The sequence below is a fragment of the Lonchura striata genome, chromosome 7 (genome assembly GCF_046129695.1).
Source record: "Lonchura striata isolate bLonStr1 chromosome 7, bLonStr1.mat, whole genome shotgun sequence".
NCBI lineage: Eukaryota > Metazoa > Chordata > Aves > Passeriformes > Estrildidae > Lonchura > Lonchura striata.
In genome coordinates this window covers 20,972,118-20,996,262 of record NC_134609.1, presented here as the reverse complement: position 1 = coordinate 20,996,262, position 24,145 = coordinate 20,972,118, and the positions used below count along the sequence as shown (strand labels likewise).

General features: G+C 39.9%; 1 protein-coding gene across 2 annotated transcripts in view; it reads left to right on the top strand.

Annotated features, from left to right (window-relative positions):
- STN1 (STN1 subunit of CST complex) overlaps positions 1-23,637 on the top strand; it is a 38,223-nt gene extending 14,586 nt beyond the window's left edge. For both annotated transcript variants that reach the window (XM_021536302.2, XM_021536303.2), the window contains exons 3-10: positions 2,976-3,071; positions 7,247-7,318; positions 9,132-9,293; positions 10,536-10,647; positions 11,390-11,552; positions 18,109-18,231; positions 18,761-18,833; positions 22,671-23,637. In XM_021536302.2, coding sequence (XP_021391977.2) covers positions 2,976-3,071; positions 7,247-7,318; positions 9,132-9,293; positions 10,536-10,647; positions 11,390-11,552; positions 18,109-18,231; positions 18,761-18,833; positions 22,671-22,828 — 959 coding nt within the window. In that variant the 3' untranslated portion in view covers positions 22,829-23,637. The remainder of the gene's footprint in view (positions 1-2,975; positions 3,072-7,246; positions 7,319-9,131; positions 9,294-10,535; positions 10,648-11,389; positions 11,553-18,108; positions 18,232-18,760; positions 18,834-22,670) is intronic.
- The last annotated feature ends 508 nt before the right edge of the window (positions 23,638-24,145 follow it).

Genomic DNA, 24,145 nt, shown 5'->3' with positions numbered 1-24,145 from the left:
TTATTATTACCTGTGGGGTTTTTTTTCCTAAGATCATCTTAAGGAGGTGGTATCTGTCATGTCAAGATATCAGCTTTACAGTTGGAACATTTGAGCTTTCTCCACTTCCTGTGCATCTGTCACTCTGCTTGCTTGCAATCCTGCCTCATTTTCTAAACCACACTTCAAATAAAATGGAATTTTCTACAATCAACATCCTGAATTGTGTTCATTCTCCTGGTGCTGTGTATACACCAAAGCAGACATTTTTCAGTGTATTTTATTTGTTGGCAACAAATGATAGCACAACAAAAACACTAAAATTAATACCTTTTGGGGAGGGAAGGATGTAGGTGTTTGTTGTCAATGCTTCCTGCCTTTAATGGGCTTTTAAAGACCAGCTGAAGCTAAGTATATGGTTGATTATAAATCAGTCATTAAGTAATGGTAATTAAGAATGAATGAGTGCAAAACAAAAAGTTGTAACTAGGAAGAATGGAAAGAAACACAGTCTGAATGTCAGGAAAAACATCCCTAGAATGACATCTGTTAGACCATGGCACAGCCTTCCCAGGAAAAAGGGGGGATGCCCTTCACTGGGGTTGTTTATATTCTGACTGTACAGATTGCCAGGAATTTACTGTACAAAATGGTCTTGTATTGGCCCTGAGGAAATGGACTGAATGACCTAATGAGTTTTTTCTTTCCACTTTTAAACATTAGGATTTGATGCCACAGTGACTAATCCCTTAAAACAACACAGAGGGAAGCAGCAAACCTGGCCAATTACTCTGCTGCTATAAATGGTGACAAGAAGGCTGGAAAACCTCCCAGATAAAAACAGCAATTGTGTTGTCTTAGCAGCCTTGCAATGAGAGTGGGTGTCAAACTCAGTTGTAACACATAATCACATCATGGAAATGAGCTTTTCTCAGAGTTATCATGCACCACTGCTTTGTGACAGTTTATCAACAAGGAAGGGAAGCCACAAATAGCATAAAAGGAGGTAATAATAATTAAAGGAATGGCAAACAGCACAGTAACGCTGGTACAGACATGACCAGCACTTACCCTAGAGAGCTCTGTATCTGTAGCCCCCTGTAGCACTGCTGTGCCTGTTGTGGTAGTGGCATTTTACTCTCTGTGTTGATTACTGGGGTATTAGGAACCTCACTGAATGTGTTTGACTACAGCTTCAAATATTTAGTATATATTTATTGCTATCAATATGGACTTAATTTGAACAAATGAACTGGCAGGAAGAGTAATTTACACCTTGAAGTCATCAAGTCCAACAACTTTTAATAGGTTAAATATAATTTCATTCTTCAAATTAATTTGGGTAGTTTCTCTGAGAGTAAGGGTGGAGTTCTGCGTGAATTTATGGGGATGGAGAGAACCAGTTTTATTTGGTCTCTGTCATCTGCCAAAACTCAGCTTGCTAACTGGGAAACAAACATAATAACATGTTGCTTATTTGCATAATTAGGAGCTTGGAGTCTCTGCTCCACAGCCTTCTCTGAAACTATCCCAGACCTTTTACATAGATGTTGTAAGATTCAGTGAGTGATTACATACACTGGGAGCATCTCCACTGGGGGTTTCTGTAGCAGTGTTTATTTGTGCCCTGGTAAATGAAGTGAGGGACAAGTGGACAGACCTGCTAAACATTGTCTATGCCAGACCTGACCAGTGACTGCACAATTAGTATAGCCAGATCTGAGATGATAGCCATAGATGCATCCTCAAAACACTGCAGTGGATTTTTATGAGCAGAAATTCTGCTCATGAGCTGTTTGGCTGATCACCTCTGATTTCATCTGAAACTTTTGTGTTTCCTCTCTGCCTTGCGTGAAGAAAGTTAATTCTAGGCTCATTTAAGGATGCTAGCTATGTAGGACAAGTTATTTTTGGATTTTGGATTTAGGTTTTTTTTATAGAGAACATTTTTCTGACTCCCTTGCTGCTGTGTTTCCCTTTGTAAGAATAACACTTGCCACGGTGTATGGATCCAAATGTTCCCTTCTGAATCCCTCGAGTTATCTAGTTTTCAGAAGACAGTTATTGAACATCCCAGATGGCTTATTTCAGTAAAGCAGCAGTATTTGAAAACTGAAGAAAACACATTCACTGAAAACTAGCCAGCCCAGGGAATATTTGGAGCTTATTGCCCTATTTTCCTTCTGCTGTTGGACTGTGAAGCCTCAGTATATGATGTTTACACTAGTGTTTGTTAACAACATTTGTCACTCTCTTGAAAAGGGTGACAGAGCAAGGCAACCTCAGTGCTGTCAGAGTCCACTGGGCTGTGATTTCTCACTGTTTCCTGGACATGTTTCTAAGTGTTATTTAAGTTATCTTTATGGATGCACAAAAATAGCTTTGAAGGGATGCTTTTAGAGCATGTGTTTTCAGAAACTGAAGTTCAGCATGCAGTCCACAAGGACTGCAGTAGTTTACTCTGCAGTCTGAGAGGACTGTTGCTCTCCCCCTGCCCCCACGGCTCCTGTTCTTCTAGAAATGAAAGACAGAATTATGTTAGTTTTCCTTTCGGAGGCTCTGCCTTAATCAGGAACAGCTGCATTGTGAGAAGCTCAAACTGCTTCCTTTGTGTTCTATTATTTATTCTGAAGCCTTATGAAGATATAAAAAAACCCCAAAGCAAAGCAAAACAAAAACCCAAATGAAACAACAAAACAAACAAACAAAAACCCCCTAATGCTTGCAGCATTCAAACTCTTTTTCGATGTGCAGGAAAACAAGAGGTTAATAAGATTCTGACACTCTACAAAAGCAAGCTTTTGTATCCAGCTGATACTTTCTCCTTTTAGTGTCCCTAGTCTTCAGTGATACAGGGGATTTTTCCTGTGCAGGCACTGTATAATTTAAGATATATTAAATATGTAAGAAAGTATGTTTTTTATTGACAAATGTGACTGTGTAGGGTAAGTTGTTGAAAGAAATAGTTACACTAATCCAGCATGTTTTGTTTCTAGGTGTATTCTTTTATAATGGACATCCAATAAGACAGGTGGATGTTGTTGGGATAGTGGTTCAAACAAAGGAGCGAGATGCCTTTTATAATTGTGGAGGTAAGGAAAATGTCTTTCTTTCTTCTTGCACTTCTCAGCCTTTTATCTTAGTTACTGTTACAACTGAAAGGTTTCCTAACATGGTCATTGTGGAGTCTTGAAACAAATGTGCTCTTATCCTAAGATATATATCTGTGTATATATATATCTGTGTATATATATATATATATATATTTTATATATATATATATGTAATGTATATCTACATATATATACATATATATACATATATATACATATATATATATATAGTTGTAGATATACATTATATATATACAATGTATATCTACAGCTGAGATTACTTAGCAAATGTAGGGAAGCTGCTGTTTATCTCTGCTTCAAAAATAGAGAATTAAATAGCACAGAGTAATTGATTAATGTTGGGTCATGCAGCAAATCTTAATTTTGGGTGTTGCTCTGTCACTGGACTCTGCCACCTTCCTCTCCTATTTGCAGTACCTTTGGTTAGAAGCAAACATATTTAACAGTGCCCACAAATGGGAAATCACTTCTTCCACATTTGAACCTTAGAAATCCCTTCTTACTTTTTGTACGTCTTGTCACAACTTGGAGCCAACTTCTAATAGCTGTAAGGAGCTTGTTTATGTTTAGATGCACAAGAGTTTTAACAAATGAACTCAAGCATCATAGTACCAGTCCTTCCAACACCAGCTGGGAGTTGTCTCCTCCATACTGCTTTTCCCAGTATTCAGTTTTATTAACATGGAAACATCTGATTGTCATTTTGTTCAGCTGTCTTTTACATCTGGAGAAAAAGCAGAGTGGAGTAGTGGTGATGTGGCAAGTTTCAAAAGGTGGGGGGAGGTCACCTCACAGTAGGAAGAGGGAGCCAAATGCACAGATCCTATTGAAGCCCTTATGGGCAGTGTCTTCTTCTGCCATGGATTTTCACCTGGTGGAGGTGAGTCACAAGGTGCCTCTCCTTCCCAGTTCCCTTGCCTGTAAGATTGCAGTTCCCTGAGCCTCAGGAGTACTGTGAAGATACAGCTGATGAATTAACCAGGTTCCACAGCATCAAACTGCTGCAGGGTGGCAATGACTGCAAATGCATTTATCACTTCATGAGAAGTGAGGAAGACAGAATCAAAATGACCAAGACAAAACCAGTTCTATGGGTAAGGGTTTTCCATGCTGTTCTCAGCATCAGTTTAACAACTAAACTTGTTGAAAATGTTTGACTGGAGCAGAAAGTGGAGGAATAGAATTAAAAGGAACTGCCGAGTAGTGGAATTAAGGCCTTAGATCAGCCGACCTTCAAGTGCAGCTCACAGTAAGCCTGGCTTTCTTTCCTGCTGTCCTTTCACATCCAACTCCACTCTTTGTTCCGGCAGTTCCTGGTTTGAGTTTTCAGGCTACCTGCCAGGGTGTCCCTCCCCAGCCTGCCCTCCCTTTCAGGCAGGCCAACTCTGCCAGCACAAAGCTGTAACTTCTTAGACAGTTTCCTGCTTGTAACTTCTTGCATCTCTCGGTTCAACAGACTCTGGTGAGTCACAGGGGTTGCATCAGTTGGAGCGACACACACTGCTCAGGGCTTGCTCACTCTCCATCTGCTTAAAAGTGACTTACAAAGCAATTCCCCCTTTGTACTTTCCCTCTGATAGGGAACTGAAATGTCTTTGTGTCCCTGCCGTGATCCTCCCCCCTCATTTCCTATTTGTCTGTTTCAGAATACACTTCACTCACTTTAAAGAATCTTAGGTCCTCTGCTGAAAACTACAGCCAGAACTGATGACAAAATTATAATTGTAAAAAAAAGAGTTAATATACTCTTTCCTGGCTTAAAAAATAAAAATTACATGCTGTGTAATTTCTGATTTTGACACTTTGATTTGTTTGTTTCTTGCTATTATTATGATAAGTTAGGAGAAAGCTAATTAAAACATAGCTTTGATCAAGTTCATATTTTACCTAATGCACCTTTCTGACCTCTCTTGTCCCCTTTCCTTTTTAATGAAACCAAACATCACATGTAGTTTTCTTTGTACTCCAAAACTTACTTGAAAAGCTGAATGGCAGTTGACTTAAAAAAAATAATTCTCCAGCATCTCAGTAGTTTCATGCAGACCTGACAAGACCCACACCCTTTTTGTCATAAAGAAATAAAAATTTAGACAATTATCTCATTTAGCAGGTAGCTTTGAGCTACCCCTCAAATAATTAAGCAAGAATCAAAGAAATCAAAGTCAAACAAACAAACAAAAACCAGGGAAAAAATGCAACAAACAAAAAGTAAACCCACAAAAAACCCAAATAAACAAAAGTTAAACCTAAAGAGATGAGGAAGGGCGGCACAGGGAGCACAGGAAGTTTTCAAAAGTTTGTAGACCCCTTGTGCATTTAAAATAGATCAACATTCTCATGTCTAATTAGAATACAATTGCAAGGGTTCTCATTCATCTGTACTTCAGGAGTTACTTGTCTTTTTGCTCAAAGCTTTCATCCATGAAATTGCAAAACTTTGTTTCAGAACCTTGCTCTGCTACCAGATCCCTTCTGTGGTCAAGTACAGGTCAGTCTGTTTTCAGCTGTTACATTGAGGAGGAGGAGTCTGGCCTCCTAATCCTTCAGTCTTACTTGGTTTGTTTCCAAGCCCTTGGTAGGAAGCCTGTCTGTCTTGGTTGGTGCAAGCTGGAACATCTAGAAACTGTGGGAATGCAAGAGTGAAATGTTATCTGCCCTGCTTCTTGTTGCCATTGCTGGCTTGCATGGATGGCTTGGCCAGGGCTTATGAGGGTTCTGCCTCCGACTAAAATAGTTGCTGTCTGTCTGTACCAAGGAGAGGAAATCCTACCAGCAGATCATTATCTGTGCTCTGGTACAAAATTAAAGCTACACAGCAGCTCAAAACAGAGAGAAGAGAGGAGCATATTTTTGTGATGGAATTTGGAATTGCCTGCATTTTATAAGTGCTGTTAGTTTTCTAATAGGAATGTGCAGCTAAACTGCTTGGAAACAGGAAGGCAAAACAATAATTTGCAATTAGACCCCCCCCCATATAGGGAGATTGTTTTAAAGCATGTGAGACAATGCAAAGGAATTTTGCTTTGATACTATGGTTCCCAGAGGAAATTACTGCAGGTATCAATCAGCACCTTCGTGTAAACATTGCTGATACTTTTTTAGTCATGGACCTGGTTTAAGGAGCAGAAGAAAATTGCAGGTTTCCATTTGTGAGGAGTGGAATCTCAGTCTTGGAGATGTTACATTCAAGAAGCAAGGTGCATTGGCTGGATGATCCTTGACAGACATTTAGTGTCTTTCTATTTAGAGTGTTTGTTGCACAGGCCATCTATATACAGTCCCTTGATTGACAGAAAATTGATTCTTCAGACAGACTTTAGTTTCCTTTGAGTTTTGTCTTTTCCTGCTGCCATCAACACTGCAGTGCCTGGAGCAGAAATCGTCAAACTTATTTTCATTGGACACTGGCAGAACAGGAAGAGCAGCTCGGTGCTCAGGAGAAGATGTTGAGCCTTTTCAGCAGAGGAAGTGGCATGCATGCCACCAGCACCTACACTCTAAACTAGGAATTCCTTGCTTAGAGTAGAACCACAAGTATGCAAGTCTTCTGTCCTTCTTGCCTAGAGGAGCTGCCTTTCTGCTCCCTGGACATCATCCTATATTGCAAAGACCAGCAGACTTTGAGCATAATATTGGCATGGAAAACAATGCAGCTGCAGGTAGCTGCACTCCTGGTTTATTCACATGGTTTTATCCCCAAATGTTGAAGTTATGTTTTCTCACTGTAACAGTAATGCTCCTGTAGTTTGTGCCTGGTTTCCTGTTTTAATTTGTCTGACTACAAAACTGATTCTTCTCCTGGCCTTATCAACAAGATTGAAACCCCTTAGTATCCAATATATGTACTGAAGCCTCATCATTTAAATTAGTATATGATCTTTCTTTGAGAATATACCTGTTATTTTGCTGACTATGCACATCAGCACATCTGGTGCTGAGCTACTTCCATGTCTGAAACAACTGTGGAAATTATTTCAAATATGCAAGTAGAGTTTGGACATACACTTTACCTTCCAAACTAGTTGGAATGAGATGTCCTTGGCAGTTATCTCCCTACATGTTTATATATCTTCACTTCTTGGAACATGACTGCCTTCTTTCCTAGTCTGTAATTCTTGAAATTTTTTTTGCAGTGGATGATAGTACTGGAGTTATAAATTGTGTCTGCTGGAAAAATCCCATGGTAGCAGAAACACCTTTATCAGGTAATTTAACAAATAAATAAGTCTTCTTTTGACTGTATGTTTTTACTTATGTCTATCTTAAGTAATTTAGTAAGTGATCAAACTTGCAGAAGAGCAAATTCAACTGTTCTTTTTTTTTTTTGTTTTATTTTGGTTTTTTTTTTTTTTTTAATAATAACCCATCACATCATACTCCCTGGGCCATTTTGGGAATTTTCTATTAGTTTTTGTGCTGTGTTCGAGGGTGATGCCAATACAAGCATTACATTATGTCCTGTCCCTGCCTTTTCCTTATTTGAGTAATATGATATTTCAGTTCTATGCTGTGACATTGTTGAGAGAATTTGCCTGTTAAGGTTCTTTCTGTGACTTCATCTAGTAAGGAACTAGGCTGGAAACGTGCCACAACTTCTGTTTCCAAAGGCAGCCCATTGACCTGTCCTTGTGATTATGGTTTCAGGATTTATCCTTGCTTTGTTTGTATTCACATATTCCTGCTCATACAGACACTGTACCAATGAACTTGAAAGTAGCTTCAAACACAGTGGGAGGATGCCAGCTGTCTTTTACAATTTGGGCAAGGCCTAAATGTGCAGCAATTGTGCATTTGAAATTAATGTAATATTGCATTCACTAGCAGAACAACTCACTAGTGTCTGGCTGTCTCTTTGCTTTTTCTCCCACTGATTCTTGTAGATCAAAGTCCAGAATTCTTTCTACTTTGAATCTTCTTGGAAGCCCTTGTAGTGGATTGACAACCCTAATATGGAACTGATCAAATCCTACCAAAATAAATCTTACTGGTGTCATCTGCAGTGTTAGGGATACATATTAATAGACTGGAGAAAGGAAAGCTTGATGAAAAAGTTAAAAACTCTGATGTCTGTGGAATAAGCCCATTTATACAGACAGATAATTCATACTTATATTTAATGATCCTATGACAGGTGGTACAAATGGTCCCAACTGTAATGTAGAAGACAGTTCTCACTTTGGAGAGGTGATGATCTGGCACAGCTCTCAAAAAAAAAAATAGGAGACACGCAATCAAATCAGTTTTAAGGAACTTAAATGAGGAACTTAGATGCATTAAAAGGAATTGCATGAAATACTGGTTGAAATAGAATGAGGGTCAAGAATGCTTTTCAGCCTTGTGTTCTTATTTTACACATACATCAGTAGTGCTTGGATGGACACTATGCTAAGAATGGCAATTCATTCATTTTTACCTGCTAAAGAAAGCTCTTGGGGGGAACAAGAAACTTTCTTCCAGCCTTTTGTAATTGTGATCAGGGATACTTGGAGCAATAATTAGGTTTTAAATTATGAAGGATTTACTGTCCTACATAGCTGTGTTATGTAAACCCTGAAGTTCTGTCAAGTTGCATTCACCTCACTTGCATTCCCCTCAGTGTAGACATCAAATTGCATCACATGAATGCTTTGGCCCCACCTCAGATGACTCATTCTTCTTTTGTATAAAAAGTTCAGCTAACTTTTCTTTTCCCCTCTCATCCATCTTAGCATGATAAAATCAAAAAATGACAAAAACTATTTCAAATTTATGTTTCAATTTTGCAACCTATCTATGACATTTTCAGTGGTAAATCAGTACCTTCTCCCTTTTGTATTTTCCCCAGATGAACAATTTAAATAAGTATAATACAGTAATCAAATTTTGTCACCCAGAAGTTTTCCTACCCAGGACACATGGTGCCTGGGACCTTACCCTTTTTTAGTGATAAGACTCCTCTGGTGCTTAGGTGTATACATGCAAAAGGATAATTAATGCATTGACTTTAGTGTCTGACTCCCTTTCCCTCACTTCTTGCAGGTCATTCAAGCACACCCAGCAGTCTCAGTGTGTTTGAACAGCTGAAGAAACTCCAAGAAACAGTAAGCCAGAGAACCAAGCTGGAGATTGGAGATGTTGTCAGGGTCAGAGGTCACATCCGAACCTATAGGCAAAAAAGAGAAATTCAGGCTTCATGTTTTTGTGAGTGTTATGAATCTGTGATATAGGTAACTGAGATGTCTGAATCTGTGAAAACATCTGAGCTGTATGTAATTAATTGAATATTTTTCACATTATTTTCTGGGATTTCATTTTTCTAAGGATTTTCATCTGTATATCTTTATTTGAATTGTAGCAGCATAAGGTTAGAAGACACACTATGTAATGTGTGAGATTAGATTGCCTGTAAACGAAGCATTCCTGGAAAAACTGTAGAAGCTGATTAGCATGCATACAAGAACACCACACAGATAGTGTGGTTGGGTGTCTGCAAGAGTGATTTGCTCTTCAGATTTCTCTGTGTTGAAGCAGAGCAGCCACAGCCTGTGGAGAGGGAGCTGGTGACCATCTGTGTCCCACTTCACTGAGGGCTTTGGAGAAGTGGCTGCTGTTTGTCACAGCCTGTACAATCCATTCCATGGGCAGGCAGCAGCATATGGGTAGTGTCCCACTGAAGCCTGGCTTCCCTCAGCTCCCTGGCTCTGCAGGATGAGGGAGAAGTGTTCCTCAGGCACAGATCTGCATGCAGGTGCTGCCTCTGTGTCTGACAGCTCTTGGAGCAGCAAGGCTCTACAGCCCACAGCTCTGGGAACTTCCAGTTACATAACTTCTTCTCAGCTCCATGTCTGTGCTGTTGTGTAAGAGTTGGTTTTCTCCAGTGAGATCTTACAGAGATAATACTGAAATTATTTCTTTAGTGAAGAAAATCCCGTCTTTTAAAAACCCTGTGTAAGTCAGATAAAAAGTCTAGATTTTTCAGCTCTAGCTTAAATTTGCAAGGGAGTTCAACCCTCCTTTCCAGACAGAAGATTTATGAGTATATACAACCCATTCATGGGTTGGTAATAATACCAAAGAGAGCCATGCAAGTCAAATAGCCTCTAAATTGCTTTCACTTTGGCCCAAATAAAGCTCCTTACTATGTGTTAACTTCATTTAATGGATAAAGGCTGCTGAAAGGTAAAATAGAGATCATAAATTCTGGTTAAATAAGTTTTCAGACAAAAGCATAATCTGTAATGCACCACAACAGGCCATTTTACCTCCTTGTAAACTGTAAAAGAAGGATTGGCCTTTGTGGTTTGTTTTTATAAAAACCACAGTGAACAAATTTTGCCAACTTAATACTGGCTGTGAAGCTTTGTTGTGCTGCCTCAGGTTTGCTTGCTTAAGAAATTGTATGGCAGTCCTGGCCAGGTCTACATGTTCTCATTGCTTCTCCAGATAAAGTGGATGATCCTGTGTGTGATGTCCAGATTTCAAGAATGCTGGAGCTACCCCGTCTCTATAGAGAAGTTTATGATAAACCTTTCAAGGGCCCTGAGGAAATACAGAGGTAAATGCAGTATGCAGAACTGCTCCTGGGGCGAAGTATGGGTTATTATTATTGTTTACTTGTAATAACTCTGGAAAAAAAATAGAACAGGGCCTGGCTGTGATTTAGACTGCATTAATATACAGTGTGCTTTTCTCCCAAATAATTGATTATACATAGAGATGAGATACTTGTCCATAATCTGAGGAAAGAAATATAATGCTGAACTAAAGTGAATATTAGGAAGAAAACAAAATACAGTAAAAGCGTACAGACCTATTTCATCTAGTGAAAAAAGTTGGGATTTAGAGCAAGATTTGGGGCTGAGGTCAGAGAGGATGGAGAAGTATCCTTGACTGATACTGTTTTATGTGTAAGATTGAGGAGCTATCCACTGAAATGCTCTCCTGCCCTTGTCATTGTCAAATCACAAATACATAACCTCAATAAGCTGAGTTAAACACCCACTCCTGTATTCAGTTTCAGGGAAGCTGGATGCTTATTGGGAGGCTTGGTGCATGTAGTGTTGTTTCAGAGACTGCAGATCTTAAATTCACAGAACTGTAATAGCAAATGATCGAAGAAGAACAGTTGAATGTTTACACTTATGAAAATTATCTGGCTTAATTAAGGAATTAAATTCAAATTCTTTAAGGACAGTAAAATATCCTTTGACCTTTGAAACCTGTCCAGTGAATTGACTTTATGTGATTGTTCTAAAACCCATTTCTTACATTTTGACATGTTCTGTGTATCCTTGTAGTGACTTGGAGGGTCAGAATTTCTCAGTTCATATGCTGCAGGAGAAAGTGCAAGGCTTTCTATTAGAAAACAAAATTCAGACCTTTTACCAGCAGGAGTTGGAGACAGTTGATTCTCTGGTGTCTCTGATGGGTGTGCATCTACCCAGCCCCACCTGTGAGGAGGTGAGTGAATGCACATGTTCCTTGCTTTTAGTGGGGGGAAATAATACCATGTACTTTTTTAAAGCATAAACAGATAAGAGACTGGTGTCTTCAGAGGATTCAAAGAACACTAGTGCTTTAGCTTTACACATTAATTATTTACAGAGCTTGAGGAAATCTTGTTACTTTAGACATAAAACTGGGCTGGAAAAAGTAATGTAAGAACATTCTGTTATTAGGGGTAATCTTGTGTTAGGGCTGAGCAATCTTACAGCCTGCAACAGTCACTACTTTATTTAGATTTGAAGTAGTAGCAGTGTCAGAAAAAGAGATTCCTTTAAGGTGCTTGAGTTTTTTCAGACAGAGGTTGGAGACCCTGAATCTGATCAGGAGAAGGGAGCACAAAATCTTTGTCTTGTTTCTCATTTAAAGCTCAATATATTAATAGAGATGCAGCTTTCAAGAGGAGGTTATGATCATGAGTGGATGAACAGTGTTCCCTGCTACATGTTTCTCACATTAGAAATGCCTAACTGTGAAAGGCCATGATTGAAAGGATGAGAAGGTGGGATTAAATTAAAATCAGTTTACAGGCAGTTGCATGTAATGAAACTATTAAGAAACTTTCCAATGAGTTTATAACCTTTTGATCAGCTGCAGAATGGGAAACAGAACAAAACTTGTTTTGTAAAATGGCATTATATTATTCTGTATTAGTTGGACAAATTACAAACCAAATTCTGAACTGGCATGAAGCGATATATTTCTGCAAAGCTTACAGTTACATCTTTTACCATGAAAGCAATGGCAGTTGGAACTTAAACTGGAGTGTTGTGATTCATTTGTTTACTTTTTGCTTTTCTGTAGAGGAATAAATCCCTGGCAGTCATTTTCACCCTGATTTTGATGTGCACTGTAATGTTAAGTGCTATGTTCTGTTGACTTCTAATATTTGCTTAATTCTTAAGAAACCCCGCAAAAATAACACAAAAGCCAGTCTCTTGCAGATGAGGTCAAATAATAATGAAAAGTAGCTCTTTTCTTGTTGGCCTTGTTGAACTGCTGCTGATAGCTGTTCTTGATAGCTGGGTTGGGGTGGTTTGTTTGTTTGTTTGTTTTTATTTAAAGCATTTTTTCCTGGTTTGCTTTAAAACAAACATAGATATTAGCACTAGCAGGAGCTATTCTCATTTTAGACAGAAAAGTTTGCTAGTAGATTATCCAACATGGCACCTGGTACTTTCTAAACCAGCTGGAACAGTATGAAAAGTTCCCAAATACTTTACATTAAAGAAAGTAGTGGCCATTGTGTCCAATACTGGAAACTTAAACGCTTCAGCATTTATAGAAAGACCAAAATAAATAATTTACAAAGCCATTTAAAGTAGGAACTAGTGCAGAACAAACATAGAAAGACCGAAAAAATCCCCCAAGATAACTCAAACCAAACAAAACATCAACCAACCAAAAGAAAAACAACTCAAAAACGCCAAACCAAGAAAAATACTGTAGCATCAGTGTTGTTAGCAGTCATGAAGAGCTATCATAGTAATTAATAGTTGCTCCTGACCCTGATACAAGGATGTGAGTGTATGTCCCAGGAATTGGGGCACACAGATGCTTATTTAGAAATTGCAGTTCTCCTTATTGTCCTTTACTATTAATTTCTTGCAAATAAGGTTATCTGTTCTTGCACAAGGAAGGACCTGTAGTTGTCAAGTGGCACGAATGCCTTAGGAGTGCCTAGTAATGCTCTGGAAATGTATTTCCTTGTTCAGCTACTCTGTCTCTAGAAGGTGTCACTTTTAATAATTGGCAAAGGGTCAAGTACCCAGTTCTGTCCACAAAAGGAAGTGTAATAGATCAGATTTCTGTCCCTCTTCCTTTCTTTTCTCTTCAGTAGTCTTTTGTTTTGCACTGCCCTCAAACCAAGAGGATAAATGGTGCTGGTGATGTGGAACAATGCTATTTTGGGCCTGTTTGGCAAGGCAGGAGTTACAGAGCCTACTCAGCTAATTAGGCTATGCCAAAATATACACACTTGTTCACTTCTTGCACTTTTCCTGGATCTAAAAGGAGGAGTTATTTGGATGTATAGGTAATTTTTAAATCCAGATTCCAGTGTTCTAGAGCACAAGTTGCTGTTAAACTGTTTGTTTCCTTTCTGTTCCTCTCCCCCTTTCCCCCTTCATCTCTTTCCCAACTTTTAAAGCACTTGCATGATATTCACCATAGTGGGAGGGTTCTCCCTGTGGAATATTTTCTCCAGGGAGGTGATGAGCTGCTGTGGAGTGGAGCAGAGGGTGAAAATGGAAGGAGTTAGCTGGGATAGTTTGAGGTAGGCAGCATCTCTGTGCTGCTTTTCAGCATTTTTGTGTAGCTGAGCCCTTTCCACAACCCATACATGTCCTACAATAAATACTTTGTTCCAGTCCTGATGCCTCCCTGGCACTGCAATCTTCTGTCTATCCAGAATAAATTTCCCTCTGGCAAATGCATCTGGCAGAACTGAAATAATTTCCTCTTCTCAGACATATACTAGGGAAAATTTAATTTTATAGTCTACAGATGATGAGGAAGAGGATTTAACTGCTTTTAAAAATAGTTAAAAATTAACAAATCTTTTATGAGTTTTAAAGCCACTGGACCTTTAATTTGCATAACCAGTTCCCCATCTATCCTAAAGGTGTAGACTTTTCCCTGCTCCTTAAAACAAGTGACTTTTGAGTCTGGTGGGGTGGGTGCCCGAAGGAAGACTACAAGTAAAACAAGAAAAAGTAATTTTGTGCTTAGAGAACCTCCAGACTATATTTGCTGGACTTAGGCAATTATGTTTGGCAAACAGACAAGCCTTTGGTCCCTCTTTTAAAGAAAGCTACGTTAAGTGGATCCATCCAATTTCTCAACTGAAATGCTTTAAACCAGCCAGTCTTGATTAACAATATTTCTGCCCTTCTGCCATGCATAAGCTATAGTGTGTGCTATTTTAGTGCTGCCATTCCAGTTCATGAATGTCACTGGCTTGGACACGTAACTTGAGTTGTGCTTTCCAGAGGGTGCTCTTTGTACTCCTCTTGATTTGAGTATTATCTCAAGGTCACCAACAAGAAATAGTTAAAGCAGGAAGTTTTGCAGTGTTGCTCACACTGTCTGTGTCTACCCTGTACATTGTACTGTAGGTGTAACACGGTTCATTGTAAGTTCTTGAGGCAGTGTCTTTGTCTTTCTGCCTCTTGAGGAAGTGTCACCACTGCTTTAAATATGTATATTGCAAGGCTTATTATAGGACTTCAGGATTGACATGTCCAGGATCACTATTACTAAAACTGTCACATGCCTAAGCCCAGGATTAAACATTGCATTAGAAACTGCAAAAGGTGATTCCATGAGTAGAATCAAATGTGTAGTTATACCAGGAAACTTTAACACCACCAGGGTGTGATTAATAATGAGTCAAAGGTTACATAGTTCCAGTGTTTTGAACAGACTCACTGACTCCTCTGCCACTTCATTTCTTTGACCTATTATTGATTGTGCAGAGAATTTGTCTTGTTTTAAAGATCTGAGAATAACTGGTTGCACAGCATCAGCCCACTGAGCTATCAGTGAGGCCTGTCAGTTGGAACATATTGATTAAAATACCAACTTAATTCTGGATACATAGATTCTTCTGTTGGCTGTGCTACAGAGCCCTTGGCCATTTTTGGGAGTGAGGGTAATGATAGTAAAATTATTATTTAATAGCTGCTTCTTTGTCAGGTTGCACACATACACACACACAATGTGTTTTACAAAAGGGATGACTGATCTTTGAATGCTCATGTTTTTTGGATGAACAGTTTAATTTATTTGAAAAGGACCTGATTTGGAAGACAGGGGGAAGACCCTGCTGTCACTGCTTCAGAGAATCTGAAATGGTGCACCCTGAAACTAAGGCATGCCCAAGGGGGGCACTTTGCAAAAGGAGCTGTGAACACTGTGAGAGATGCTGGGGAGAAGTGCTATTGACCTGTGCATCTGCAGGATGAGATGCTGGATTTATTTTGGGTGGACCAAAAGAGCAGACTAAGCAATTTTAGACTGTGTTGACAAAGAAACTTAAGTGCTGTTTTACCCAGAGGAATGGAGAGGAGGATGCAGGTTCTAGAGCACACTAAGAAAAAACCCCAAATTTTTCCTGTCATTTTATGGTACTATTAAACACCAATAGTACATAATATTTTTGTATTAATATACAAAAATATGGTATTAATAAAATAGGCAGGAGCCTTATTTTGGTTTTCAGAAACAGTCCTTCTGCCATGAAGCCCTTTTCTGTGGATTCTGCAGCACATACAAGAGTGCTGATATGGAGCAGCTGCTTACTTATATTAAGGCCTCGCTGCTTTCACTCTGTCAATGCCTTGACTTGCATTCTTAGTGATTCTGTTTCAGTATCCATCCAGGCTGAGTTGTGTGTCAGTTCACACAGAGTCTGTTTTTAATTATCTCCCTTTTCTGACAGTATTTCAGTGGTAAGCCAAACTGAATAATTATTGTGCTTCTTTGGAAATATTTTTATCTTTTTTTCTCCCCAAATGTTTGCTTTCACATTAAAAATTGATCAGAGTCTTGAGTTGGTTGCTTTTCTAGCAATTTCTTACATTCTTGAGGATTTATTTACTGCATTGAGTGAAAGGCAAAGTCTCTTCATTTTACATATGGCTGCGAGAGTGTGCGTTTCTGTGAGCAAATATTCACTCTTCACTTAATCCTTCCTGGTGCATTTTATGTTTATTTCTTCAGTTCATCAGAAGAGGCACAATGAAGAGAAATACCTTAGTGCTATTAATGCTGTGTCTGGAACAGTGTCCAGATGCATGGCCAAGTTTGTAATTAGAAGTAGAGTCTGTTGTTATCCAGATTGATGCTGTGGTGGACAGGAGGACAGACAAGGTTCAGGCACTGAATCATTCAGTCTGAAACAGAGGAAACTAAACTGAGAATAACAGCCATTGTTCTGTGTTAATTATCTTGAAGTATTCAGCAATTATTTTTACTAGTGATTTGAGAGGAAAAAGAGAGCTGTTGTGGAACAGAGAGATGTGATTATGGCCTGTAGAAATCCTGAGGGTTATCTGGAGGAACAGGAGGGAGAAACTTGTGATGCATGTTAACACCAATATCCCTTTTGGATCCCAGTACTATTCCCAGTTACGAACATCAGCTTCCAGGCTGTTGGAGTGTCACTTGAGAACAAATGGATTGAATGAATGTTTTGTGAGGAGATATTCTTCCTTTGCTCCTGTGGTGTCCATTTTGCATATTCATGGACTTTCTTTCTGGTTCATGATGATTGCCTGCTTCACTCCCGAGGCTCTGAGCTGCTTCTGGTGAGTGAAGTAGGATATGTGAAGTCTGATATTTTTGTTCAGAACAGGGTGGGAGCATTTATGGTGATAGTTGAAGGAATGGCTTGGCAAATCTTGCTCTGGTTGCTCTGGTGTGGTTCTAGTTATCTCATGGTGGTTTGTGGGAAGGAGTTTAGCTCCCTTCTCAAAGAAAACCACAGGGAGCACAGTGTGCTCCCAACAGATGAGAAAACAGCAATTGGGAAACTGAAGCAGTGTGTGTAGATAAATGGGAGGTTGAAGGACACAGTAGGACAGATGGAGATGGAGAAAAGTAAATTACAGTCTTGGTCTTATCTACACATACTTTCCCTTCTCCACAAGGAATTATTTCCTTCTACTTCCCTAGCTGTCCTTCCACTCTCTTAGCGCTGCTCTGCTTCCAAACAAACACTACTTTTCCCTGGTTTTTTTCCCCCTCCCCTTCCTTCCTTCTACTCTGTTAGATGTGTGGCAAACACAGAACCTGTGTTCTAAATAACCTCAGTTATGGACTTCCAGACACATTATTCTCCTTTCACAAAGACTGATTTCCCACCTGCCCTCAAAACTGAATCCTTTGTTTCCTTATTTTGTATACTTGTCTTAATTTCTTGCATGCTTTTTATCCTTTCACTTAATTAGGCTATGGAGAAGCTCCTGAGAGCATGACGAGAATGTTTGTAAAAATTTGGAACAAGGGTGGCAAGAAACAGATACTGGTTTTGTCAGTTTTCTCCTTTTCCTGAAATCAGGAGATGGGATTCCTCCTGAATATCATCCTACAAAATACTGATTTCCCTACCTTCCTACCTTTATTACCAGGAAAACTCTAAAGTGAACAAAGCTTGATTAACAAAAAAGTCAAATGATCTGCAAGCATCACAAGTATATTCCAAAAAAAAAGATTTCTCTGTGCATCACCAAATAGCTGTTAATCACAAAGAAGGCAGTTTAGAGGTTGTGGTTCCTTAAGATTGGTAAAAGTTTCTGCTGTTTGGGTTTTATTTAAAGCTCAGAGATACTGGTTATTTCATACATAACAGATAGGATTTGTAAATTACTAAATGAAGAAAAATGTGTAACAAAATTAATGTTAAAGATAATCTGAAGTTATCTTCTTCTTGAAAGCATCTGTAGCTTTTGCTGGTAACTTTGGTTGATCTGAGATTTCTCACCATCTGCTTCATTCCTTTTTTTCTATCCAGGTGAAGTCAGAAAGTAACTCCAGTTCCAAAAGGATTCATAGTGTTTTTAAGGAAGCAATAAAGATGCTACAAGAAAAAGGAGTGGTTTTCCAGAAACCTAGCAGCTCCAAGGACTTATACTATGTAAGGAATTGAGCTGTTGTTGCAAACAAGTTCAGTAGTATGACTTTCATAATCAGTAAAAACAGTAAAAATATTACAGAAATAGTGGAAATGTTTCAGAAAGAGAAGCTAGACATCCAGGTGCTCTCAGTTTACTCAGAAGTATTTTCTGCAGCTTACTTCACTGTTGGTTGTACCTCTGTATCACCGACTGAGTTGTTCCAGGTTCTGCCTGTGTTCACTGGGCTGCCAAACTGCTCTGATCCAGCTGAGCCAACTGAAACATGGAGCCCAGGGCAGTTCTCCTTATCAAAGTGGGTTCAAGCTTGCTGTTCTGCTAAGTCAGTCACCCTCCTTTGGGTCAAATTTAGTTGTATTATGTTCTTCACCTAACTCATGGATGCTGCTAATAGTAGTAAAAATATTGCCTGGAGATTTGACATTCATTATTAGTCTTGGAGGCAGCATGAAATGCAGAGTGTAATTATGAATACACTATGGCATTGGATTGTTTTTCAACAGCAAGGCCAGTTTCTCCTTTTTTCTTCAGGTGACTGAGCATGATAAGGAGCTGTTTAAAGTGACCCTTGATGTGATTAAAGAAGACTGTCGAAAACCCAAGCGTAAGTAGCAGAGTGATCCAGCTCTGTTGAGCTGGTGCTGATATACTGATGACAATATCTCCTCCTGCTGCTGGATTGGATATGCTGCTTGTCCTCACTCTCTAACTCAATCTGTTGCTGGTGTAGCTAATCAGTATAGCTAAAAGCAGGAGTGCAGGAGCAGCTTCCTGTGAGCATGGAACGAGAAAGAGCAGGTGTGCCCAGCAGGAAGCAAACTTCTGCTGCAGGAAGCAGCCATTATCTTAGATCTGTATCTTTTGAGAATACTTGGATTTTGGGAGGAACCAAATGTAATGAAGTCAGGTCACCACCTAGCAGGTGTTGCTTTGCACTCTGGAGAAGTAGCAAATCTTGCTGGTTCAGTTTCTACAGGGGAGTTGACACAAAAGTGACCATGCAGAAAGGTGAAATCCCCGCCTCCTTTAAATCAACAATAAAACTTGCTTAAGTCAGGAGGGTATTCTCTGGAGATTTTAAGATCAAGTAGAGTTCAGATGGTATTTCTTTGTAGTTAAGGATTTCAGTTGAACAAAGTTTATTTCTTTTCAGATAAGGTGCCTCAGGTGGCTGAGTTATCCCTGTTCATCAAACTATTGTGTCTTATTGCCAGAGAGATAACTTGTGCCTGACTTGAATGTGTTCTAATTACACAAGTACATTGCTACAGAGTGTCTTTCAGTTCATGGGATAGAATGTGCCAGCAGGGATCACTTGCTGCCGGAGTGCAGCTATTTGTGGGACAGAATGTGCTTTAGTACAGAATAAATGACTGGCTGGAACATAAGGCATAAAATCTTAAATTGCTCATATCCCTATACTATCATAACTACAATAGCACTTGCAAGACCTGGAGTATGATGGTTATCCTGCAGTGAAAAAAAGGCTAAGTCAGGAAAAATCAAGTTTGAGTTTTAACTGTCTCTCGTAAGAAGTCACACAATTGTAGACAAGGTCTTGGGGTTACTACTGGGCATGCACGTTAATATGGGCTTGTTTGCCTGAGGGTGTTTCAGTGCAACAAATTGCTGTATCACATTGTTTTATTGTCTTTTATCCAGTTAACAAACATAATTTCTCTAAGAGTCAAATCATTCCTTTGCTCATTTTATACATCAGCCAGTTCTCCTGGTAACCTGATTTTTTTAATATAACTATACCACTATCAAGGCCAGAACCTCTATACAGCTGACAGAGGCACTGGGTGACTGCCTCCCGTTTGTTCCCTTGTGCATTGTCACACTGGTCAAGTACTCTGTGATCCATGACAAGTTGGGAAGTTCTTTCGGTCAGGAAAGTCAACAGCAGAGAGTAATTTGTAGATCAGCCACAGAAAAGACTGAGCCCTCAAAGCCATGTTTTCCATAATAAGCAGTTTAAAATTAGCAACTGTTTTACAAACCCTCTTGTTCTCCTCGAAGCTTTCCTCCTACTTAGTTTCCCGCTGTAAAGAGGACAACTTCCAGGTCAGGGTCCCTTTGCTGGTTTCCAGAAGGGCCATTTCGATGTCCTGGTCGTTGGCAATAGACGCAAAGGCAAGAGGCTGCGCTGGAGCCCAGCCGGCGGGGCGGGATTTGTCGTGCGGGGCTGATGCAGGAGCGCGGGGCTCGGCGCGGTGTCCGCCCCCCTCTGCCGGCGGCTCCAGCGGCACAGCAGCGCACGGGCATTCACCTCCAGGGCTGCTTCTTGTGTCTGCGAGAAATTCCTACCCGCTTTCCTCCAAGAGTAATAGCAATCTTCCACGACAAGAAGGATGATTTATGGCAATTCAAACTCTTCTCTCCGATGAGTTACTTCTCTGCCAGTTTTCCAGGCAACGCCTCGCCCCATTGCTGTAGTCGTGACACATTCCCAGGCCCAACCCAGCTGTCTGAAACTATTGTACAAATTTTAAAAAAAAATTTGCCTGCTTACTCAGAGCTGCACAAGCCCTGATCTGTAATGTGCCTACATGACAATCCTAGTCCTTGGCTCCACTTATAATACCTGATCTTAAATGCACTCATGAAAGACCACTGTGGGTCCATCTAGAAACTTAATATAGCCAGATAGCACATTTCTACTCCAGACTGAATTGCAAAATGGATTTGGGTCTTGGTTTGTTTCTTTGTTATATAAATTGGCCCTGTTTCTCTGTTTTATGAATTTTAGGCTTAGATCAGGCTAATGGAAGAGAGGACAAAAACCAGAACCACTTGACATTAAATTTAATATGTCAGAATGCACCCTGTGTGAGATGTCTGCAGTGAGCAAATGGTAGTTGTTCTAAAAACTCTGTCCCCTCTGATGTTGGTTGTCAGGCAGGACAGTTAATGACAGCCTGGCTTCCCTCAGCTGCTGGACAAAAGCAAGAACCCAGGATGTCAGTGAAAGAGGGACAGGAGTGTTTTGGGTCTACTTAATCATTGTACACATCTGCAGCTTCCCCAAAGTGCTGTCTTCGACCAGCATCTAGGGGGTAGGTACACATTGTACTGTTAGGTAACACTTGAGTCATTAGTGTAATTCACTGAGATTTAAATTACTGTATATCAGGGATGGGCAATTTGACTTTCTTATGACAAACCTATGACAAATGCAAAGTGCAGCTACCTATTTTGTTTGCAACAACAATCACTATGACCAGGTAGAGGCATTGTTCTGTTCTCTGCAGTTATCTCTCCCAGGGTAGTGGACACATTTTTGGCTACTGGCCACAAAGGTCTTTTTATCATGCTGGATACTTCTGAGGAAGTATTTCTGCCTGATTCACAGCCTAATCAGAATTAGGTTGAACTGTTTATTTACTGTTATCTACCAGTGACTTTTCTCAGCAGGTTCTAAGGCAGCTCTGGAGCTTAGCAGATTCTAGAGTAGAGAATTAACTAAAAAAATAAAAAACCCAACAAAATATAGACCCCCTTCCTGGCCCATGGCAGTTTCTCAGTACCCTTATCAAACTTGCCTTGCATCATGTGAACTAAGGTGAAGGAAAATAATTTGTCCTGATAAATCTGATTTATGTCTGTTTTCCATTGTCAGCTGATGTGGAAAAATAGGTTGTGGACCTCAGCATATGGGGGACTGAGAGCTTGCTTGTATTGGGTTACAGGCTGTGTTGGAGGAAATGATGCCTGGGACAGCTTGAAACAATGCCCCACCTGGCAGAGAAGAGATGTGTTCAGTCATGAAAGACCTCTGTGCTTGCCCCTAGCAAAGGGGGTTATTTTAAACTTCTGTTCTCTTGTACATTGCAGGGATAATTCCACTTAAAAGGAGACAAAATCTGATACTGATGGTTCCATGACTTTCTACTCCCATAATTGCCTGGGTGGTCTGCAGGGTAGGGGTAGGATAGCATTGTGAGGTGAATGCAGTTGCAGTGCAGCAAATTTTCCACAAGATGCCAGCGTTGGGCCAGCGGTTACAGGCCCTGGCAACGCACCTCCCTGCTGTGCTAGAGGTTGTGAAGGTGGGTCTCAGTAAAATGACTTCCATTTGCTTCCTTCTGAAGTTGAAAAAACTGGATGGCCTGCATAGGTGGACAGTAGAGGTACCCTTACATTATTAAACTCCTCACCAAGTTCTACTGAACCTTGTATGTTAAGAATTGTCAAGACTGAGCTATCTTTTCCCCTCATTACTACTGTTACAGCCCTGATACTTCCCAGAAAAGTCACTGGGAACAGTTGATAATTGGAGAACTCTAGGCACAGAGAGGATCTCTTTCTTCTGAATACACACCTGTTTCTGTATCTAGGGCTCTGGTATTTTTCATGATTGATCTGTATTATGATAGCTCAAAAGAGGCAGACTGAAATACTTCCTCCATGCCTGGCTGTATTTTCCTTTTTCCTGCAGATGCTGAAAAAGGCTGCCATTTCCTTCATGTCCTGAGTTGTGTTCGGCAGAGCTACAGCCCCTCGCTGCCTGAAGTGGTGATGCACCGTGTCTTGGAACTACTGGAGAGTAACAGTGATGTTGTCAGCACTATGGAAGGATATTTCATGGTATTTTAAAGAGAAAAGATAAGAAAGAGAGGTTGAGAGACTGTGAGAAGCTGTAATTATCTGGTGTGATCTAGATAGTGGATAAAAAGAGCCTTTTGATTCTCCAAATGTTATTTTTGTCCAGCTTCAGAGAAATTGTTCAAATACTTGTTTTAATGTTCTTCCTGACAGCCTTGCTATTCCTAGTGAAAGTGATTCTGGATATTCTAATCTAGCAGGGAAACTGGAAAAGAAACTGTTCTCTTGGAGTAGTATGAGACATTCACCATCCTCACATCTGCATCCAATGGGCCTAAAGAAAAGTTTCTGCTAAAGATCACTGTTTACAGCAGTGGTCATCTCAGGAGATATTTTTCTGGCTTAAAGACTGATCTTGCTAGGTTTCATATGATAATAGCTGTGGATCTTTCTTTTTATGTGAACTTGTGACACCTGGAGAAAGGACACACAAACAGAGGGATTTGCCTGTCCTTCCTGGCAGTGCTGGTGCATCTTTGTTTGTGAATATGTGTTCCTCAGTCTGGACAGCTTTCCCACTACTAAAGCAATCCTTACCATTCTTTGTAAAGTAATGTTCAGGAATGGGGTCCTGCATCCCTTCCCAATCCTGCATCCCTTGCCCACTGGTTGTCAAGCATGTGTGTGTTCCTCTGCATTCTCATCTGTGCCACTGATGCCTGTTGTTGTGGTTTCTCTTCAGACAAGAATTCTCAAAATCAGCTACAGTTTTCCTGTTTCAGTTGCTTCCTAGATCACAAATGGTAAAGCATAAATTAGATTGTAAAAGAAAATACAGAAGCCAATGAGACCCACTGTAATTGCCTCCGCCTGCTATTTTTTGTGTCTTTTATTCTTTGGCACTTTTGTGGTAAAATACTGCCCATATCTGTGCTTGCAGAACACAAGGCACAGAAGAAAGAACACTGGCCTAAAGAAGGTTACCATGCAAGATGTTTGATCTGGAATAATAACTCTGTTATGTGCAACAGTTAAAAAACAAAGTTCAATATTTATGCTTAGAGAGGGCTTGCTACTGCAGGGACTTGTCTGTTTAATTAATCTGTTTAATTTATGGTGTGGAGGTGAGATCTTTAACTTGAAAAGAGTACAAAAAGATTGAATTTATCCTTTCTTCCTCTGCACCTTCCCTGTAACAGTTGAAACAGCAGACTCCCAGGAGACAGCTGTAGTGGTAAAGCCCTATATAAGGATTGACATAGCAGGGAAAAATAAACCATATGCATGAGGAAAGCCAGTGAGTAGCCCCATGTGTGCCAGCTCTCTGGTTTGTTATATTATCTGCCTCACTCCAAGCCCTGGCTGCAG